The following is a 16,500-nucleotide window of genomic DNA, read 5'->3' as shown; positions in this document are numbered from 1 at the left end:
CGTACAAAGTGCTCTACCATCTTTATATTATATTCTCCTCTCTGTGAATAAAGGCACCTCCAGGGATTGGGGAAGGAGTAGAGTTAGCATTAATTCCTCAGTTACTCATAGGCCAGATCAGTGTCTTTCAGCATCCAAAGAAAAGAGTTAACCTCTGTCTTTGTATAGTGGCTGAGGGTTTTTTTTCTCCCTCCTCTAGGGTGGTTTCCCTTACTCTTGTAGCAGGTATTGTAGAGAACTACATGCTAGCCGCACCCTGTTCAATTTTGCATGGGACAGTGTTGGTTTGACTAGGTGGGGCTGCTGGGTAAGGACAAAAAATTCCTATTTCTTTTCAGGGAAAACTTGATTTAAAGAGGGAGGAGGGGCGGAATATCTAGCTAAGAGGCCCCTTCTCTTTGCTGATTTTGAGAAAGAGAGGAGAAGGTAATAAATTTCCTTTGACTAGGTCTTTGATCTGCCAACCAGTTGGTGGTATTTTGTCCTTTTTTTCCCACACTGAAATGAACTAGTCAAGGTTTGTCCCTGGTATTTGATCATGCACCATTCATCCTGGTGAGAGCTCAGATACTTCTTGTAATTTATCTGCTCTTTCTAGCAATGGCTAACTTCCAATCATTGTCTCTTGTATTGGAAGGCAACCCTACAGGTCTTATTCTCCATGGAAACATGTAATGAAGTCTCAGACACTGAGGCTGTGGGATTCATTCTGGCCAAGGCTCAAATGGCAGATGAAACATTTGAATACATTCAAGTTTTACTTCTAGCCTGGTTTGCTTTCCTTGGCATTGACACTTTAATACCTATAGTCAAATGGATGATATGAAAGAGCAAACCATGGCTATTACAAATTGATTTTGCAACATCTCTTTGAAATATGTCATGGCTTTATTTAGTCCAAGTGATATTTCAAGATGGCATTCTTAATTTTGGGATCACTTCTGTAAGTATGTGTCTCCTATTAGAAAATACCTCAGCCCTATCTGGGCACCCCCTCCTCTCTTATTGTCAGTCTCGGCAGAGACTGGGCTGAATGGGCCATAGAGACCAAAGTAGTCTCTTGCTTTGAGAGTCCCTCTGGATCAATATGGCACATGGAAGCTGTGCCATTGTGGGTGCTCACTCTGTGGGTAGAGGATTTTAGTTTTCAGGACTGTAAACCTGGCCGTTTGTTCTTTCTTGAAAGACCGGTCCGAGGGATTGCTGACTAATCTGGCAATGTTCATAATTACTGAACTCTCTCTGTAAAAAGCCTTGGATTGCTTTTTATCCCCTTCTGTAAAGCTTCTTATTGCACTGGGTGTTTTGTCATGGCCAAACTGTCATTAATGTACATCTTGTGTCATGGCAGGAAAGGGTTATAAAGCTATTATCCCTAGTGAACTGGACATGACTATCTAGATGAATAAGGTAAAGAAATTAAAATGGCTGTAAACTGCCTTCATTATCGATATATTCTTCACTGTGTAGCAAGAATCCCCTATAGATAAGGATCTTGAGGTGTGACAAGGTCAGTGGTTGCATTGGAACTAGTGTGGGGACAGGAATTGAAAACCTGTTCTCTGCTAATCAAGCCATGGATCCTTCCTGATTAGGGTTATATTTAATGTTTCAAATGTTTCCAGTTGGAAAAAACTCTAAGACATTCTCATCTCTGATTGTTGGTCTTTTCACTCATCATGTTGTACACTTTTGCCCATTCATTTTGGATGTAACCTATTTAGAAACCAAGCAATTAAACAGTAAATATGGAAATAAATTTTTAACCCAGGAATTCTCAAACTCCAGCATATTAACTTTGAATCTTCTGGGTATCACTAACCTGTTTTGCTGGCCTTCTCCATTCCCTTCCCAAAAGCCAGTGCTAGGTAGTTCTTTACTGTATTTTATCTAGCAACTTGTTCCAGTGTAAATGACCCAAGTGATGGGGTATCCACCACTTGGGAGACTAGTATCCCATCGAGTCATTCTTGCCATTGGAATTTGTTTCCATTATTATATTTTCTTTGCCTTTCTAGCTGATGAAGAAGCCCCAGATTATGGATCTGGCATTCGGCAATCTGGCACAGCTAAAATTTCTTTTGATGATGAATACTTTAATAAGGTAAGAAACATTAATTGGGTTGGAGAGGTTTGTGAAGGGAGGGGAAAAAGGTCTTGTTCTAGATACAGATCAGTTAGGGTGGGTTAAAAAGTACAGGGGGCAAATTGGAAACTGCAGGGCTCTCATCTGCAGCCCCTGTCTTGTGTTCCTCAGAATGACTTTTCTTCGGTTGCCATGACTCGTTCTGGACTGTCACTAGAAGAGCTGAGAATTGTGGAAGGGCAAGGTCAGAGTTCAGAGGTCATCACTCCCCCAGAAGAAATTAACAGAATGAATGACCTGGGTAAGTGGGCACAGCTTCTGGGACTTGAAGGGACAAATTTGGGGCTGTTCTGATTCTTTATGAAAAGGGGCTCTGGGCTTTATTCGGAAGTGTGCTACAGGTGAAGGAATGTTGTCCTTAGAGTGCTAGGGTACATAATTGTGACTGCTTCCTTGTGAGAGTTTTGATTTACAAAATATTGACTCCGATGTAGCACACAGAAGAAGCTTATAGGTTGCAGTAGTTTTTGATCATTGTCAATCCACTAGAAGGTTTCGGAAGTGGCCTGCCTCTTTATTTATGTGACTATCTAACTGGTAATTACTGTGCACCCCTCTCTTGCAACTCTAGTGTCCCCACCTTGGGTGAGAAGCGAACTCTGTGAAACCTGCACTGTCCCCACATTGTGCTACCAGTGAACTCTGCACTTCGTTGAGATCACTGTGTCTTGTCTACACCAGGACTTTTTTTATAATTAATTTTTCAGGTGCAGCTTGGTAGGTGGTAGCCTTGGTGATGACTATAGTGTAGACAAGGTTCAGAAGAACCCAGGCACTTTTACCACTGTCGCCTAACCCTGCTCTGAGTTGTTAGACACTTTGGAACAACACTTGAGCCTTGACTACCCTACCGCTTTTATCAGTGCTACCACTAGTGAAGCTGCATGTACTGTGAATTAAGGCTTTGAAAAATCCTTTGGTAGATAAACTACCGGAGAGCAGGTGTTTGGGGGTGGGGGATTAAATCCCTCCTTTGCTGGGTCAAGTATCTGTAGATGTAGTAAATCTGAATATTTCACGGGAGGTCTTTGTGTCTCTTTAAGACCTGAAGTCAGGCACTTTGTTGGATGGGAAGATGGTGATGGAAGGGTTTACCGAGGAGGCTGGCGACCACCTGAAACTGGGTAGTGTGTTCACCTTCCGTGTGACAGTGCTGCAGGCCAGTGGCATCCTCCCAGAATATGCAGATATCTTCTGTCAGTTCAAGTAAGAATCTCTCCTTGGTAGTACAGGGTGGGGAAGACTTCTGCAGTGAAGAGGAGTAACTGATGCTAGATACTGGGAAAATGGAGATAAAACTGGAGTGATTTTTAGGAGTCAGTGTGGCAGTGTCCTGTGGGAGGGGAGTCAGAAATCTGTCTCGCCATCAGATCATGTGCCCTGACCAAACATCTGCTTTGTGTTAACATGGCATCAGGGAGTAAAGCTTTGTAGAAAGGGAATAAGAATCAACTTTTAAAAGCCACACATCCAATGCCTCTTGTCTTAGGCATCCCAAGGTCTTTTGTAGAAGAGTCTTTGAGGTCCTCTAACGAAAAGTGCTATAGAAGTCTAAAGTCCTAATACCCAGTAAATTGGTTTATATTTATTACATTTATAAGGTCCAAATCAGTGGGCATTTAAGCATCAGATAATGATACCTATGTATAACTTTAAAATTAAAACCATCCCATGTATACACCCAGCTTGAATCAAATGGTCTGGAATTAGGGCAAATTCAGCCGCTCTCAAATGAGAGCTCTGTCCCCATTTAAATTCCAAAGAATAAGGATGAAAAGAGGAGTTAGCAAACATACAAACCAGTAAAACAGTAGAGGGAGCCCCAAAGTTTTCTAGAGTAAACCGGCCTAAATAAGATTGGTCAAGGCCTAAAAGGTGGCCAGCAGTGCAGGTTTCTCTAAGGGGTGGAGCTCATAGCTGAGCAGTTTTCACTAATTTGATCTGTTTTGGTTTCTTTTAGTTTTTTACATCGACACGATGAAGCTTTCTCTACTGAACCTCTCAAAAACAATGGCCGGGGGAGTCCTCTTGGGTTTTACCATGTTCAGAATGTAAGTGAAGCTTAGTGATTCTGTATGAAGCGTGAGTGAGTGTCCATAATACAGTGCTATTTAGGCTGATTTCAGTGCTGGGGAATGCTTGTAGCCTTCCTGTCAGCCTCCTCAGTGAGGCATGTGCAGGAAAGTGGTGGGGGATACAGATGAATAAACAGAGGGGGAGTGATCAAATGAGTGATATAATTCTTTGTGTAGAGCATAATGCCTATTAGTAAATTACAGAGCATTTAAGGAAGTGTGTGTAGAGGCTATATGAATCTTTTCCCTTCCCTTAGTTCTGAATTCCTTGTGCTTCCATTTCACCCATCAGAATATTGGGAAGTGCAATAAAAACCTCTCCGGAGTTTGCATTACAGGGGAATAGAAAGTGTAAACGGGAAAAGCCATGTTCAGGCTTCCAAATTGATAGTGTGTAGTCTTACATGTAGTGCAATCATCTTGTTACATCTTGTTAGGATAGTTTCCTACTTTCTCTTAACTGACAAGTGCTTAGGTCAAGGGGATTTTTCTCCTGTAACTGTTAATTGTCATACCTTACTTCATTTCAGGTGTTAAGTATGTGCAGTGATGAGCTGCCAAAATCTTAAAAACGGGTTCCCTCCTCACCCCACGAGGGGGTCATTGCCCCCCCCCCCCCCCCCGGTCCCCTGACTGCCCCCAGAACCGGGCAGGAGGGTCTCATGGGCCACCGTAGTGGGTGCCCCACCCCACCCCTAAGAGCCAGTGGCACCTGCCGGGGGGTGAGGTGGGGAGTCCAGGCGGTGCTTACCTAGGGCAGCTCCCAGGAAGCATCTTGACAGGTCCCTCTGGCTCCTATGGGCAGGGGAGCGTAGCTAGGCAGGGAGCAGAGGGAACGGCCGCTTCCCCCACCAATCACATCAAAAGTGGCGCCTTAGGTGCCGACTCTCTGGGTGTTCCGGGGCTGGAGCACCCATGGGGAAAATTGGTGGGTGCAGAGCCCCCACCGGCAGCTCCCCACCCCGCGCCTGGCTGCAGCTCACCTCACCTCTGCTCCGCCTCCTCCCCTGAATGCGCCACCCTGCTCTGCTTCCCAATGCCCCCCCCCGGCTTCTCGCGAATCAGCTGTTCGGCAGGAAGCTGGGGAGGGCTGAGAAGCAGGCCGCGGCTTCCCACTCAGGCCGAGGGTGGTGGAGGTGAGCTGGGGCAGGGAGCGCCCCCCCCACGCCCCCCCCTTACAATTACCAGCAGGAGAGTGGGGTGGGGGGGGAGAGAACCTGGATTTGTGCTGGAAATGGCCCACCTTGATTATCATACACATTGTAGGGAGAGTGATCACTTTAGATAAGCTGTTACCAGCAGGAGAGTGGGGTGGGGGGAGAGAAAACCTTTTGAAGTGATAAACACCCATTTTTTCATGGTCTGTGTGTATAAAAATATCCTTACTGCATTTTCCACTTTTATGCATCCGATGAAGTGAGCTGTAGCTCACGAAAGCTTATGCTCAAATAAATTGGTTAGTCTCTAAGGTGCCACCAGTACTCTTCTTCTTTTTATGAATACAGACTAACACGGCTACTCCTCTGAAACCTGTCACTGAGTATGTGGCTCCCTTTGCTGGGATTGGCTCTAGTCAAGCTATCAGCCACTGGATAAGAAATGTAGAACCCTGGACTCTAATCTCAGCAGTTGTAAGGTTTTCATTTGATCTCTGCCCTGACTCCTTTCCTTTCCTTTTTTGCTAGATTGCTGTGGAAGTGACAGAATCTTTCGTGGAGTACATCAAAACTAAGCCTATTGTGTTTGAAGTCTTTGGGCACTACCAGCAGCACCCTCTCCATCTGCAGGGACAGGATCTCAACAGGTATTGATCAGTTCAGAAGTACAAGTGTCCTTCCCCCTCATACTTCTCAGCGGAAGGAATAAATCTTGAATGGGAAGTAGACACCACATACCCCATCCCTTTGCTTCCTGAATTCCATGCCATGCATGGAAGTCTTGCTACTTAGCATTCGTCCCAAGTGTGCCCTAAGCAGATTCTAATGCTAGACAAGTGACAGCCCCGCTCACCCGCATAATGGGTGCCACGTAGGTGATAAGAATACATATTTAAAGCCAAAAGAACCCTGTGCAAAATGAAATGTGCTTCAAACTCCTCATGACTTCCAGAAGCACAGCAGCCAAGGTTGCTGAGCACCTTAAATGTTCTGAGTCAGGGAAGGGTTTCCTAGTCCTATTGCTCTTTGGTGTGAGGGGAGAGGATGATGCATGGATTCCTGGGTTTGGCTTGGATTGGTGGAGACAGTAGCTGCAAAGAGGAACCACATGCTGGTGTTAAAGGGAAGAACCAGCAGAGGTTTGTATCCTTGTATAAAGTCATTTTCAGGAAATGCATCTCTTCCTGTTTTCCCTTGAGCAGAGACTAGGGAAAGGGCAGTTGAAAATATTAAAAGGTAATCCATCTTTGCTTAAAGCTGTGTAAAATTGAGCTGGAATGGAAAAAGGTGTGTGTGTGTGTGTGTGTGTTGGAGCAGGGCAATGAGTCCTGAGTTATGTATGTTCCAGACATGTCCCATGTGAGATTGGGCACATCTGTACTTGTTACCTTCTTTGTAGAATGGAGGTTGTATGTATCTGCCTCATAGAGTTGTGAGGCTCACTGTTTTTTTGTAGAGTGTTCAGAGATCCCTGGGTGAGAAACAGGTGAGAAACACCAGAAGTAACTGCTCCCCTTTCTCTGCAGCCCTCCTCAGCCATCCCGACGATTCTTTCCACCTCCCATGCCTCTCTCAAAGCCAGGTGAGAACAAACATGTTCTATGTAGGTGTCTGTAAACTCATCACGTAGAACTAGGGTGTGAAATATTCAGAACCGCAGTCATTTTGAAATTGAGAAATAAAATGAATAAGCAGTGCAACGGGCAATTGGAACATCCTCGCTGGCTGTGTTCCTTCCCAGGTGTTCAACCTCATCTCAAAGCAAAAGTGTTTCTGAGGGCAGTCAGGGGGAGAGAGTTGCATCTATGAATCATTCTGCTCTGCTTTTTCTAATGTTGCTTGCACTTTCATGCACTAAGCCAACCTTGCTGAAATGATCCCTCAATTTTCTTTAATTTTAACTGTGCATGTTGAACTCTTTTTTTTTTTCTTTTTTTCCCCTCTGTCCTTTTATCTCCTTTCCCTTGTTCCCATCACCTGCTTATCTCCATCACTCCCATTTTTGTTCTCCATTCCCTTTTCAGACCATGAGAGAAAAATTGAGTTGATTAGGTATCTCATGTCTGGCTATGTAAATGTGCATGTGCTGAACACGCTGTCTGAGCACGCCAATGTGCTTGCATCCTCGGCTGTGGCTGCATTCCAGGATGGGGCTGACCAGCTGCCACCTTTTCTTTTTCTGCCTGTTCCCAGCTGTCAAAGCGAGCGGGTTCCCAAAAGAGATGGTTAGTAGTCAAATTCGATCTACGGTAGATGTAGAAATAACTCCTAATCTTGACTCCAAAGCATTTTGTCCACACTTTTACCCTGTGGTGGGCTGAGTACCAGAAACTACCTTGGGTTCTGTGGTCGTTGTGGAGTGATGAAGCTTCTAGAATAAGCAACATCTAGTGTCTACAGCAGAGTATGGGGAGTCTGAATTTGTATACCACTCCCAGCTCTGCCACTGATTTATTGTGACTTTGTCACCTAACTTTGCTTAGTCTCAGTTGTCCCATCTGTAAAATAGGAATATTTACCCCTTGCCCTTTGTAAAGTGCTTTGAGATCATTAGATGCAAGGTGCAAAGTATTATGTAGTAAGTTATAAAATTGAGGGGTAGAGGGCATTTTCTTTTGAGGTTCTGTAAAAATTCTCCTTCCTGCTTACCATTATCTAGCTTCATTTCCCTCCCTACCTAAAAGTCAGCTGTTTGGGTTGGAGTAGACCCAATCTTTATCTTGCTGACCCAGCCCATGAATATTTTTAGAACAGGCCTGCACATAAATTTTCAAACCTGACTTAGTGTGTTGGGTTTTCTTTTCTGGTGCAGCTGAATTCTTCTGCTTGGTTGAAACTTCAGTGGTCTGTGTCCCTGACCTTCTTCCTGACTAGCATCAACAGCTCTGAGTCCAGCTGTCATGAGCTCATGGATGCTATGAGCACAGCTGCAGCTGTTGTTTTGGTGGTATGGTGGGGGTGTAAGAGGGTGATGTCAGCTACTTAAGGTATGAATGAGGGAGAGCAAGTGATGTCACTGGAGCTCACTGCCTAGCATGACAGTCTTGGCCTGCTGTGTACTTCTTTCATTCTTGTAGTAAAGTCTGTCTGCACCTTTGTGTTAACTATTCACAGTTATCTGAACAAGGAGTAGACAGAACACAAATCTCATATTCTGAAAGAGATTACCTATCTTGCGTGCATACGCAGGCATCTCAACTGACTAAGTGCCACCTGTAAAGCTGGATTTTTGTCTCTTATCAGTGGGTTGTAATTGAGATATTATGAAAATGAAGAGAGGCTGAGGCAGGAATGGGAGAACCTAAAGAACACTAAATTAAGGCTTATCTTCAATAAATGGTGGGATGGAGCCTTGAGAGGCTACAGAAAACATTGACTGTATTTATTAAAACAACTAAATAAACATTAAAACCAAGGGAATGGGGAGAAAGTTGCAAAGTTGAACACTCTCCTGTATTTAGGGTGCGGTGGAACAGAATCCACATAAGTACCTTGTCCGCTCCCAAGAACAGAGTAGGGAGGCAAAGTGGAGGTAGGGGAAATGGTAGAAAGAAATTGTGTAAACGTAGGGATTGTCTACATAGCCCTGCAGTTCAGACTACAGCCAGGTGAATTACAGGGTTGCACGAGTGTATTGCACTGTAGCTCACCCATGGGGATGCTATGGGTGCAAAATAAAAGGTATCTAGGTGGCGTTAACCAAGGCCTAGTCTACACTAAAAAGTTCAGTTGGCCCAGCAGTGTCGCTCAGAGATGTGAAAAATCCACACTCTGGAATGACGTAGGTAAGCCAATCTAACCCCTGGTATAGACAGCACTAAGTTGACAAAAGGATTCTGTTGACCTAGCTACTTCCTCTCAGGGAGAAGGATTATCTATGCTGATGGGAGAACTCCTTCCATCAGCATAGGCAGCGTTTACACTGAAGCGCTGCAGCTGTAGTGTTTCCAGTGTAAACAAGCCCGTAGTCCTGTTTTAAATAGGACTAAATTAATGCAAATGAGGTACCTTTTAATTCCACAGTATCTACATGGGATAGTTAGAGCACAGCACACTAGTGTGCACTGCAGTTCGCACCCCCGTAGTTTGAACTGCAGGGCTGTGTAGACATGGCCTCAAAGAGGGGAAGACTGGAGTATTGCTAGAACCTGTCCATTTCCTGTGATTACCAGTTACTAGAAGCACTATTTGTCCATTCAGTATTTGAGGAGTTAAGGTATCCCTGTAAAGCTAGTGAGTCTTGAAGCACTAATTTACTAGTAATACTGAAATATAGGAAGCCAAGGCTTCCAGGACTTTTGCTCAGGAATAACTCCTGTTAAATTCCCTTATGTGCACATGCCCATTCTGTATGTTAGCAATCCCAGCTGAGTGTACTACTGTGTGCAGTAAAGTGAAGTCACTAACAGCAAGAATCGTCTAAAATACCTACAGGTCCAGTAGAAGTGCATCAACCTTAAATTTCTGCAGGAATCCTTGGGATCTTGACTTGCTCCTTTCATTCAGAGATTCAGAACTGTGATGCAGGAGTACATATGAACAGATCTAGACTCCCCTGAATTCCACACATGCATGTTGGAACTCTTTAAAAACTGGTCTCAGTATAGGTCAGAAAGGACCTACATGTTGGGGTGTCATTTTGAGAACACTCTGAAGCATCTGACTTCCCTGCCACATTTAATGATTCTAAACTATGCTTTAGGTTAACCTGTTCCAAAAATGGATCTTTGAGGTGGCTTAGGATTCTCCCATGTATGAATCTGCAGAGGTTGCCTGTTTTCACAACTCTCTCCTAGTTAGAGTTCATTTCTTTCTTTGTAACCTGTCAAGTGCCAACATTTTGCCAAGCAGTAATTTGGGGGAAAGTGCTATAAATGCCCACCTTTCCTTCATGGTGTGAATGACCTAATGGGATCAGGTTTGTTAGAGCCTCTATAGATTATATAAAACATGTCCCTTACTGCACTAGGTAATGACCACCTATCTTGCAGGGTCTGGTGCAGTATTTGAGCAGTATAGGGGTGGTGGAAGGATTAGACTTTCTTGTATTTACATGAAGGGAATTTAGTAATCTTTTCTCAGTTTTTGCTGGAGTAGTGAAATCTCTCAAACAAATAGTGCTTCATAATTGCCACTCAGTCTCCTAACTGCTTGTAAAGTCACTTGGATTGGGGGAGCACTGTGGGTTTAAAACTAGACACCTTGGTTCCATAGACAAGCCTGTGACTGAAGTTTTCTTCCTGCCTTTTTGACTGCCAGGTGTCTTTGCCATATGACCTGCACATACATAGGTAGAAATATTACACTGCTTCTGTGATAAGAAGCACTGAAATTACATTGTGGAACCAAAGTACTGTAATAGCATTACCTGTGTGCAGTTTTTGTGAACAATTTTTGTATTATTTTAAGTGCCAGCCACAAAGCTGAACACTATGAGCAAAACTAACCTGGGCCAGAGCATGAGCAAATACGACCTCCTTGTCTGGTTTGAGATCAGCGAGCTGGAGCCAACAGGAGAGTGAGTTCAACTTTTATCTTTCTTTTGTATAAAGAGGGAAAATGGCTTGTGGGAGGGAATCCCTTCATCTTTAGGTCTTTGATTTAGATCAGCCCAGGTTTATAACGTTTGGCTATTCTCATCTGTAAGATGCCTGGTTTTATATGGAATAAAGTGGTCCCAATCCAGTTCCCAGTGAATAGATATCAGCGACACAACTGGCATTAGTTGGCCCCATTGTTCGCAGTCTAATCAGAGTGGCCAAAGACTGAAGAAGTATGGAGAGTGACCTTCCTTCTCACTCATAGATGTGATCCCTTCAGGTCAGTGGCTGGGTACGCTGGCAGAGCAGTGCCCAGGGGAAGCTTGCGCAGCTACAGATCATGTGACCTGGTCTCTTAACTAAAGAGTTCAGTCTCCAGAGGTCAGTCCAACAAGAACATAAGAACTGCCATACCAGGTCAGACCAAAGGTCCATTTAGCCTAGTATCCTGTCTTCCGACAGTGGCCAATGCCAGGTGCCCCAGAGAGAATGAACAGAACAGGTCATGATCAAGTGATTCATCCCCTGTTGCCCATTCCTAGCTTCTGGCAAACAGAGGCTAGGGATACCATCCCTGCCCATCCTGGTTAATAGCCATTGATGGACCTGTGTTCCAAGAACTTATCTAGTTCTTTTTTGAACCTGTTATAACAAGAACTATATTGAGTTTAACTCTGCAACATAGAGGGAGTTCCCCAACAGACCTTTGGGAACTACATTATAGGGTCATTTTGCAGTTTTACAAAGCAATGTTAATATGCGATGTGATACTTAATGATGATTTAAAGTCCAGTAGAGAGGCTGATTTTGGAGTCACTGGAAGCAGCCTTATTTTTATTAGGATATTCTACAGAAGAGTGTGTTGGTGGTAGAGCAAAGCAGCAGCATTATCTAGTGTCCTGCTCTGTTAAACGCACCTTCTCTAATCCAGGATGTTCATTCTTGTTTCACACAGATACATCCCTGCTATTGTTGACCACACTGGAGGTCTACCCTGCCAGGGGACGTTCTTGCTTCACCAGGTACTAACAGAGGCTAGAGGGGGGCAGCTAAAATACTTATGTCCTTTTGTGTGGAGCGGGCAGACGTCTCATGTACTGAATTTCACATTCATTTTATCTTTTAGTTCTGTCTTACCACATACCTGTCTGTCTCTCTTACTATAGCTCTTGGGTCAGTCATCTTTCTGTCTGTACCCTTATCTTCCAAGCTTGGGTCTTTGCTGGTAGGAAGTTTGGTGTCTAAATTCTGCTCTTTCAAGTGTTTAGTCATATATATATTCCACTCTTAGTACTCGTTCAAGATCGGAATCTTTTGACCAGCAGTGCCCTGTGGGGCTGCACATGCACCTTTAATGTCCTCGTGCTCCTGTATCTAGGCATAGAGTGGTGCAGGCTCAGAAACCACTTAGTTCCTTTTCACTGCCTCTGGCTGCGAGATGGAGCTCAGCAGTGTTTGCGTCTTGATGCACTCTTCCAGAGGAACTTGAAGATATTTGTGTATATTAGTGTGTTAGTGATGGCTTATTTAGCATGGTTTCCCGTTAGCATGCTTGGGATGTTTACCTACCTTATTTGATTTTCTTTTGTTGTGAAGTTCTTCCTGGTATTGGGGCTTACGTATTGTCCCTCCTTTGAGGCAGTAATACCCATTAATGCTGGGCACACCAGATGCCATTTTTTGTCTCCCCAACAAATGCTGTACATATAAATCCTTTTCTAAAAGGAGTTGGAAGGTGAGAGGCATGCCTTAACCTTTCTTTGTTAGGCTGCTCCATGCAACCTGCTTCTGATTTGGACAGGGAGCCCCCTTAGACTAGTTCCATTTCAGTTCAGAGGTGCCCCTGTAAATTCTAAATCCACTGTCTCCCAGGCCCCATCTTCAGAAACTTTCCCGTGGTGGACTCATATCAGACAAAAAACAGATCTTTGGAGAAAAGGGAGTATCTCCTTTGGGGCAGGTCCCCATTGGGAATACCCAGTAAAAAGAGGTCCACTCCCACTTTAAGGAGACTCCATGGCCCAAGATGGGTACCACTGGAGCTCTGAGGTTGCACAGTACTGGAACTCCAGCACCATCTCAAGAATATGAATACAAAGTGGTCATGTGCACACATCTGATTATTTCCTAGGGTTTGTGAGACTGACTCCTATATACCCTCAAGGTACATGTACCTTCCCTGGAAGTTTAGAGAGACTGTTCTAGGAGTATTTTGGGTGAAATAAACTTCCCCTTGTGGTATGTGAAGGGAACAAGATGAGTTCTGCTCTGTAATATGAAAAGATTCTTCCTGTATTAGGTTATATTCAGGGCCCAGAAGGGCCATTGTTTCCCATTATGAGCCTGCTGACAGGTGAGATTTACATGTTTATCTCTCAGCCATGGTTTCCCTATGGAAATGACTTAATGGAGTGTTTTATTTAATAAAAAAAAGAAAGAAAAAGTCTAAGCTGTGCCTTTTTAACTCCACCAGGGAATCCAGCGTAGGATCACAGTCAGCATTATCCATGAGAGAGGCAGTGAATTGCACTGGAAAGATGTGCGAGAACTGGTTGTTGGTGAGTATCTCCCCTGTTGTTCCTTCCATCATCATCATGAATTACTGACTAGAGGTTGGGTAGTGTCACCTATTGAGGGGGATCCAGAGGGAAAAGCTTTTGGTTTGAGACTGACTGTTAGAGCTATAGGTCTTAAACCTCCAGTATAAAATGCCATTTGGCAATGAGAATTCCTTCTGAGAGCCTTTCCGGTTAGGTTTAATTGGTACTGAAATTCATTTATTTTCAGGACGCATCAGAAACAAAGCCGAGGTAGATGAAGCTGCTGTGGATGCCATTCTGTCTTTGAATATAATCTCTGCAAAGTACTTGAAGTCTTCTCACAGTTCCAACAGGTAGGCAGATGTAAAGTGCTTTTGGGGCTATTTACATTACTTCTCTCCATTGATAAGCACCATGAAAGGAGGAAGAAAGAATGGTGGGAAAGGAGGATCAGCATTTCACCTGGGAGTTGAAAAATTGAAATTTAAAATACAAGGACAATCCCATGGGTGAATCAGGCAGCCATGCACATCCCTACATTACAGTGGGAACAAGCATACAGTGATCTAACAAAGCCTGTTGTGTTAAAACATTACTCCCGCTCTGATAAACTCTTAGTCTGTGCTTTTCAGTGCCACTGGTGAGTCACGGGGGTGAGAGGTGGGGGGTGAAGTGCATTTATGCAGATGTCACAAATTGGCTCCTCTAATGTACTTGTGTATTGTGATATCAGAGCAGCCTTTAAGCAATGTTTCATTGGAGCTCTGGCGACCTGCAATCTTCATTCTTGCATCCAGTGAGGATCTAACTCTCAACAGTTGCTCTGAGCATCACTTATCAGGGACAGAGGTATCCTCCCCAAGTGAATATTCTTCACTATGGGACGGGGCAGTCTTTCCAGGGAGGATTTGTGGCTCAGGGTGTCTCTGTGGGGTGCCTTGTTAATGAGATTTCATGAACTGTATAGTCCTGTGCTTCAGGGTCTGCAACGAAGGGCTGCAAAGCAGAATTCTGTATTCTGGGCAGAGCCCCTCCCCTCCAGAACTTCAGCCCAGTCACTGACTCCCTCTCTATTTCTGTCAATTTCTGGGAAATCGGGAGGAAAACACACACCTTTCTGAAAAATCAGATTCTGCATCCGATTTTAAGGCAGGGGGTGGGGGAGGACATGATTTGCAGCCTGCCTGCCATCAGTTTTCAATAGTCTAGCTGGAGAAAGTAATTCCAAATTACTCTGGACTTTGTGTTGTCACTAACTGGGTGTGGTGCTGTCCCCTAGTGTCAGTGAGTACTGAATTTTGTGACTTTGGTATTTTGGCTATTACCATCTAATGTCTCATCTCGTGCAAGGTGAAAATAAAACTCCAAAATATTGAGTAACTTTTTCTAGCTTGAGGGGGGAGTAAATCCTTTCTATAAAGGAGGAGGGAAGTGGGGAGAAGAAATAGGGCTTACATGGAGATTTTATCCCTTGTCTTGTAAGAAATCTGAAGGGCACTCTGTAATAGAAAAATTGCTCTGTGTGGGCTGACATTCACTGCTGACATCTGCTGCCAGTGTTCACCACTGAATTCTTTCTCTCTGATAGTCATAGAATAAGTCTCTAAATTCTCCTGGTAGTCAGCCTAGGTATTTTATGCTGACTATTTCTTAAAAACAGGCAGCAGTGAGCATGACTATTAATGTGGGCCTTGGAAAGCTTTAGAACGTGCACAGCTGTCAGTCAAAAGGGAATAAAGCTTCAGGAGAGATGGAAAGGCACCTTAAAATCATTTCATAGCTCTGATGGAGGGATTTGTATAACCCCACTGATAGTTGTTGTTTATACATTTTAATGTGATTTAATTTTTAGCATCTTGGTATTGACCTTTCAGCATAACTGGACTGGGAGGGAACAGTTGCTTCATTCCCATCTGATCTACTCGATTTGCAGTAGATTTTCACATCTCCTCCCTTGTTCCTTACTTCCAAATAAATTGCAGTATGGCCCCAAAAATCTCTATCTGAAGTTCTTGGAAGTGGGATGGGGGTGAGTGAGGGCTCCAGTAGCACTTGTGTATAGTTGGTACCCTGTCTTTCCCCAAATGCCAGAGTTTGGTCTCTAGGTGTGTGGAGGGGTGGGGAGCAAAGAGGGGCCAATGCCACAGTCAGGGATGTGTGTTCTGTTTGCTCACCGTCTGCAGACTTGTTTTCTGGTTGCTGTTTTTTGTCTGCTTGTTCTTCTCCTTTCAGCTGTTGCTTCTCTGTTCTGCCTTTTGCTGCACTAACAAAAGCTCTTTATGTTTTTACAGGCTCTTTCTTGATAAGGATATGCCTAGGTATTTTCTGTTTGTTTCCTTTTGCACATAAAGGTTCTTGTGGAATAGAATGCTTTATGTCTGACTTGTGTTGCTGCCATTTCCCTTTTAGTTTTTAGTGGATTTTGTCAGCAAACCTCTTGGCTCTTCTTGGAGTGGCACATTTCCTCCTCCCTTGTGTGCTGGGAATTAGTGCATGTACAGTTCAGTAGGTGAACACATGAAGACAAATTTCCTTCATTGTTCAACAGAGACAGCTTACAATGGTCCTTGCTTCATTCTTTCAAAGGTATAAACAGAACATAACTCCTCCCCCCCTTCTCCTTCTTTGTCCGTCAGCAGACAACCATGGCCAGCATTTAGTATCTCCGACTACTTGTAACATATTTGCTACATTGGAAGTTCCAGGACCGGGGCTGAATGGCCAGGTTACTGGTTCAAATCTAGCCCAAGATGAGAGTGAACAAAGCCTGTTGCCATCAGGTGATGGTTTGATGGCATTCAATCCTTAATTTGTTGTTGCATCCTGAAATTATCATTGCAGTGGCTATTAATTGGCCTGCCTAGGGGCTGAGAAGCCAAGAATTGAAAGGAGACACTGACTAGTCTCCCCTCTGACAAGTGCTTCTCCAGTTCATGGCCAAGGCTTGCTGGCTGAGCAGTGTGGGGGAACTTGCACTGCTGCTGCCTATACTCTAACACTAAAGTTCACTTTAAAATGGAATCTAAATCAGCCTTAGATTCC

General features: G+C 44.0%; 1 protein-coding gene across 7 annotated transcripts in view; it reads left to right on the top strand.

Annotated features, from left to right (window-relative positions):
- KIF1B (kinesin family member 1B) overlaps positions 1-16,500 on the top strand; it is a 147,470-nt gene that overhangs the window by 106,435 nt on the left and 24,535 nt on the right. For all 7 annotated transcript variants that reach the window (XM_074933986.1, XM_074933982.1, XM_074933985.1 and 4 more), the window contains 10 exons: positions 2,019-2,104; positions 2,258-2,387; positions 3,190-3,352; positions 4,107-4,197; positions 5,907-6,025; positions 6,905-6,960; positions 10,788-10,896; positions 11,874-11,940; positions 13,392-13,476; positions 13,706-13,811. In XM_074933986.1, coding sequence (XP_074790087.1) covers positions 2,019-2,104; positions 2,258-2,387; positions 3,190-3,352; positions 4,107-4,197; positions 5,907-6,025; positions 6,905-6,960; positions 10,788-10,896; positions 11,874-11,940; positions 13,392-13,476; positions 13,706-13,811 — 1,012 coding nt within the window. The remainder of the gene's footprint in view (positions 1-2,018; positions 2,105-2,257; positions 2,388-3,189; positions 3,353-4,106; positions 4,198-5,906; positions 6,026-6,904; positions 6,961-10,787; positions 10,897-11,873; positions 11,941-13,391; positions 13,477-13,705; positions 13,812-16,500) is intronic.

Source organism: Natator depressus, chromosome 18 (genome assembly GCF_965152275.1).
Source record: "Natator depressus isolate rNatDep1 chromosome 18, rNatDep2.hap1, whole genome shotgun sequence".
NCBI lineage: Eukaryota > Metazoa > Chordata > Testudines > Cheloniidae > Natator > Natator depressus.
This window is presented reverse-complemented; position numbering and strand designations above follow the sequence as displayed.